At 39.5% G+C, this 5603-nt stretch overlaps 1 protein-coding gene across 1 annotated transcript in view; it reads left to right on the top strand.

The window, feature by feature from the left end:
- The window catches only part of LOC105449707 (uncharacterized aarF domain-containing protein kinase 5-like), a 5620-nt gene extending 1928 nt beyond the window's left edge, over nucleotides 1–3692 (top strand). The window contains exon 2 of the mRNA XM_011689086.1: nucleotides 3120–3692. Within this exon, the coding sequence (XP_011687388.1) occupies nucleotides 3120–3316 (197 nt within the window). The 3' untranslated portion in view covers nucleotides 3317–3692. The remainder of the gene's footprint in view (nucleotides 1–3119) is intronic.
- The last annotated feature ends 1911 nt before the right edge of the window (nucleotides 3693–5603 follow it).

The following is a 5603-nucleotide window of genomic DNA, read 5'->3' as shown; positions in this document are numbered from 1 at the left end:
ACTCGCTCAATTTTCAATATTTTGCAATGAAAATTTAGGAAAATATTGTTCAAATGTTGCATTATTATATGGAAATTGACTGAATAAACTAACACTATCTGTATCGCCAAAAAAAATTCTTAAAAACATGCCTTTTTTTCACCGAATTAACCTTACCCCCCCCTCCCTTAATATGTCTTACTATTATAATGCGTTACTATTATAAACTACTACGACGAACTGCAGTGAACCGCGCTCTTCTAGAGCTCGTATTATACTCGTGACATTCGAGTGCGCTAATGGCACAGCCAATCACGCATCGCTCGAATCAATAATCCCAATTGCTACGCGCTTAGAGCTGAGAACTAATTTGTTGGAACTTCCCTACACTTTTGATCGCAAAGAGATAAATGGAATTGTAACCCCGATTACAACGATTATCACTTAAGCACGCGTTTAAGGATAACGACCGCGCTAGCAGTTAATACCCCGCTATAGAAACGCAACGACAGCACCGCGGTCGTGAGTTTATATTGCGACAGGCAAAGACATTGCTAAGTTTAACCGATGTCCATCGAACGCATTTGGTAATACATGTAAGTAGCTCGATCAGCAGGCCAAGGTACAAACCTACGTCAGCTAATCGAGTCTACTTAACGCCTCGTAACCAACGAAGAGGCAGAGTTCATTTACAAGTTGGAACGTAGAATATTACGTTGTTGATGAGCGTATTATGCGGGTGCATAAGTTGTGCGTTAGATCATGAATAAAGTTGTTCAGTGAAACAGTGTTCGACTGAGTGAGTTATTCCAACAACCTATCACTACGATTTTCCCCCGTTACACCCACGGTGTAATAGAATATCTGTGGTCTTGAAATGACGAGAGTATCTTGCGATCTATTATATGTACAATATATTTACACGTTATATACAAAAAATTTGTATGTTTTTGAGTAATAGGGCCCTAAAAAGAACTATTCGTGTTTAACTGTTTTGGGGCCTTGAAAAAGGTCGTTTCGCTCCTCTCGTCTAGCGCCTTTGTTCACGCCATGAGATTCGCGGCAATCGTGTAATGTATGGGCTCCCAACGGAATTTGTCGACAGGCACTAGTCGCAAGCCCGGTGGTGTTTCCGGCGGCGAGCGTACGCCATTGCTGATTGCTGTCGCTCCACTCCGCCTCCGCATTGGCTGGTCTCAGGAGCGGCTGTAATCTTGATAGCCTCGGTTTCTCCGAATCTGAGAGGTCGGTTCAGGTCTGCGTCGCCTGGATTTTTAACGACTCCCCACTCGTTCCCGGATGAAGGTCTTACGTCTTGGTCTGCTGTCTCGCAGCACTGAGTCCCCCGATGCACTGGGGCTGGGGCTAGTGTCTGCCTGATGATGTCTCGTCGATCGCTCGGCGACGGCGGTAATGGCGACAGGAACGGTTGTTTCCAAAATGGAGATCGTCTGCAGCGGATATTCCAGAGGTTCAGCAAATCCCGCAGAGGCTACATATCGACGACAGCTCCAATGGCACGAGCTTTTACTCGATGGGTTGATGGCAGGTACAGCATGTGGTGCCGGCCCTGGTGTGCGTGGTGGAAGGCGGCAGCGTGACTTTTGAGAAAGCCGGGTTTTGAGAGAGCCGGGCGTTTCAAAATTGATACTGGCCTATTTGTTTCGTACTAGTTCTCTGTTGTAAACCACAATCTTATGAGTTCACGATATGAGCGCACGCTGTAGTGCTCTTCGCTTTGATCCCTTGTACATATTCTATCTCACTTAATTTTGCACACGAGAAAGTGTTTATCGCTATATGGCTTATTTAGCCGTGCTCACGCGGCTGCGACTACTTTGCGCGCTCGCGAGAATCATGCCTCCAGCGCGTAATCTCACTCTAACGCCTGTATGTGTACGGGCTCACATCCGTGCATACCGGGTTTGCTTACATGTAAGCGCGTCTTCTTTGTGGCGCTATGAGCTGCTACAGCGCAAAGATTGGAACATAATCGGTAGCGAAAAAACGAAGTTTCTAACGGTAGGATGGGTATGCGGAACGTTCTCTTACAAAATTATTGTGTTGTTCAAGGGAGTAGGCTGCCTTCTACAAAAATGTATGAATTTTCAAGCTTATTTATTTTACAAATCTATATTTTGAAATTTGTCTACGATCTTTTTAAAAAATTATATCATTTGAAAAAAATGTTACAAGACTTTTGTAGAATCTATAACTCAAAAACAAATTATTGTAAAAAAAACTTTATCAAAAGTAATTTAAACTGTAAATTAAAAAATTTTTTTATTTTCCTACAGATAAACAGGGCAAAATACATTATTAAAGTATTTAAAATACAAAATACAAAATACTGGCAATTTTAGTATTTGAATTACAAAATATAAAATACTTTCAATTTTTTGAAATTTGAAATACAAAATACAAAATACTTTTAAGTTTTGTCTTTTCATTATTATTACTTTTCTTCAAACAAAAATTTTACAAAAAAATTAATATGGACATATCTTGTATAATTATATACGTTTATTTATATTTCTATATATTTACATATGTTCTTATATATATAAAAATATTTTTCAGGTTATAAAAAGATAATAATTTTAGTAGTAAAAATGTTATTTATTCATACATATAATAAAAATTTTCAATATTATAATACATACATGACATTTTTGTATTAACTAATCATAAAATCAATAAAACGTGTTTTTGACAGTAAAAGAGACTGTAAATATAGTCTAGTAAATATACTCTAATATATAGCATAGACACAACAATAATAAAGTTAAAGAATGAAAATAGCTGACTCATGTCTTAATTCTTACTATATGTGGCTATCCTCTAATCAACTAACACTTACAAAATATTACTAATAATTTCTCATATTGCACCCATATTATCGATACCATGAAAGCTAAGATTCAATTTTTATTAATATTTGTTATCAGTACCACAAAATTAATAAGAAACTATTTTGGTTGACAATACATTTTCATTATTGATCAGTGTTATTTTTAAGAAACATTTGAACTCCTTGTCCATTACTGCAAATGTTGTAATTCAATATGCCTGCAGTTAAATGTTAGAAGTCTTATTAATTAAAAATTAAAATAATTTACTAACAATCTTTACTTTTATAGTTTTCGTGAGGAAAGGGAAAGACAAAAAAGCACAAATAGTTCTACTAGATCACGGTTTATATGAACATGTGCCGGAGAAAACAAGACATATTTTGTGCAACTGTTGGGAATCTATAGTTTTAAAGAATGATAGTTCTTTGAAAACTTTTGCGAATGAGTTAAATGTAGAAGGTGAGTACATAATAGACATAGTATAGCTATGTTTCAATATTCACTGCCAGTGCGTTTATATTACGTGAATTATAGATTTTCAGCACTGGCAGTGAATTTTGGAACACAGGCTTTATCTAAACTGAAGTGTGCATAAAAAAGACTCACTTTATTTTGTGTACCTTTCATTCTCTCTCGAGATAAACTTTTCATTCGAGATAAACGAGAAAGACGAAACAGAATAAGTTCTTTTCTACGTGCACTCGATCTTGACTCTCACTGCAAATAACTGTAATGCGAATACTCGATCTAAATACACTATGTTTATGGTATACATACAGCATGTTCAGCAACAGATGAGAGACAATTTAAAGACTGATTCTAAATAATAAAATAAAATAAAAATCAAGAATAATAAAATTATGATAATGGTTTTTTTAACTATAAATGTTAAAACATTCGCGCAAAAAGCACCTGAAGTATGACAATCCATTGACCTGTGGTATACGAGATGTGATAAAAAAATACAGTGAATGTTAAAATAAAAAGAAACTTATTACATTAAAAGATAAATTACAAATTAGTCCCCTTCGAAATACTTCCTTACGCTTTCAATACATTTATCCTATCGTTCTTGTCACTTGTTAAAGCAGTATTGAAAGCTCTCTTTCATAAGCCTCTTTCATAAGTATTTACTTTTTATCCTTTCCTTCGCATCACTCTTCTAAATTCTGCTGCGTTTTCCTATGTGTCCGGTAAATATTTCAACAAGCTATCCTTCTCTACGAAACATTCCACTTTCTTGAATTCTTTTCAGTGCAGCCTGTACTAGCTTTATCTTGTCTCCGTCCTTCTCTTGCGACTAAGCTGTCTCTGCACATACATGATTCTTTGCGTCTCCTCTTTATTACATGCGCTCGTACTAAGTATTTTGTCAACACCGAATAAATTAAGTCCAATCGAGTCTCTGCGTTTGTAGACTGCAATTAACTTCTCTCGCAGCTTTTAGATGTTAACTTATTTAAATTAGTTATTATTTATTATTGTATTATATAATATATATTGTAATTCTTATGTACGTCATTATGTCATGCAAGTAGATATTAACAGCAGCAGATTTCCTGATGTCTTACCTGTTGCTACAGCCTACTTATTTCTATTGATACTTTCTATGTAGTGTGACCGGCTTTTCTACGAGTCGGACAACAAGATCGGTCGTTAACCGTCACTAATCCGGCTAAATACAACGATTTCAACCTCGTAAGGACGCAGCAACCAAAAACGCGAAGTTGGGCGCCAGGCACGAGCGGACGTGCCACCCTTCAAATTCCAACACTGAAACGCGGTAGAGGGGCGGTTCGTAGGGACGCGGAGGAATGTGGAAGAGCAAAGGCGTTATCAAAGACACAATAAATTTAGTAACAAATAACAGATATAATTGTGTATGCTGGGATATACAAGCGTTTCTTCTGCCCGCGACTAACGCCGCGGCAACCGTCGGTGTTCTCGTCGATGTCGAGATTCGCGCTTCCGGGAACGCTCCCGGGAACGCTCCCGGGGATGACTGGTGTACAATCTCTTCGCGGTAAATTCTATTCGGACTCGCTAAATGCAAACTCGCGACACGCGGGAGGTACGCCACGCACGGCGTAATGGCTGATTCCACGCCACGTGGTATCGCGATATTCTCGAACTCTGCCGAAAACTCTGTACGCTAACTCGCAAGAAATTAGATAAATTCGCAACGCACAAATAACACAAAATAACACACAAATGACGCACAAATGACTTGGCTGTGGCAAGGCGAGCGCAATGGCAACTTAAATTCGTGTAACCTTTGCCGGGCGGACGGCGCGAGACACGGACTTGACTCGCAAACACACAATTATACGAACGACAAAACTATAATAGCGCGATCCGCCCGACAACGAAACCGGCGGCCGACAATATACTTTGACGACGTTCGTCTCACCAAGAGCGGCAGCTAAGATCTCTAATCCGAGTTCCGTCAATCGGCAGCTACTCGGGATCCTGCGTCCTTCCCTGCTAACGACCACAGCACAAGTGTCGCTCGACAGTCCCTTCCGGCAGCACGCAGGTTGCGAGACGTCACGGGATCGGCTGATAACGCGCCGATTGACCCTTGCCCTGCGAGCGCGACGCCCGCGAATCGCGGCGTCGCACGTGATTCGATCGCTCGCAGTCGTCGGCGCGGGCTTCAAATTGGGCTCGTGACTTTTCCGGGCCTCGGGTGTGCGGCTCGTGCTCCCATCACTAATCGCTGGAAATAATCTACAGCAGTAAAGGCTCTCGATAACGGGCACCAGCATTAAT

The sequence above is a fragment of the Wasmannia auropunctata genome, unplaced genomic scaffold, assembly GCF_000956235.1.
Source record: "Wasmannia auropunctata unplaced genomic scaffold, wasmannia.A_1.0 LD336074.1, whole genome shotgun sequence".
Classification (NCBI taxonomy): Eukaryota; Metazoa; Arthropoda; class Insecta; order Hymenoptera; family Formicidae; genus Wasmannia; species Wasmannia auropunctata.
The sequence above is the reverse complement of the archived record's forward strand: the minus strand, read 5'-3'. Positions and strand labels throughout refer to the sequence as shown.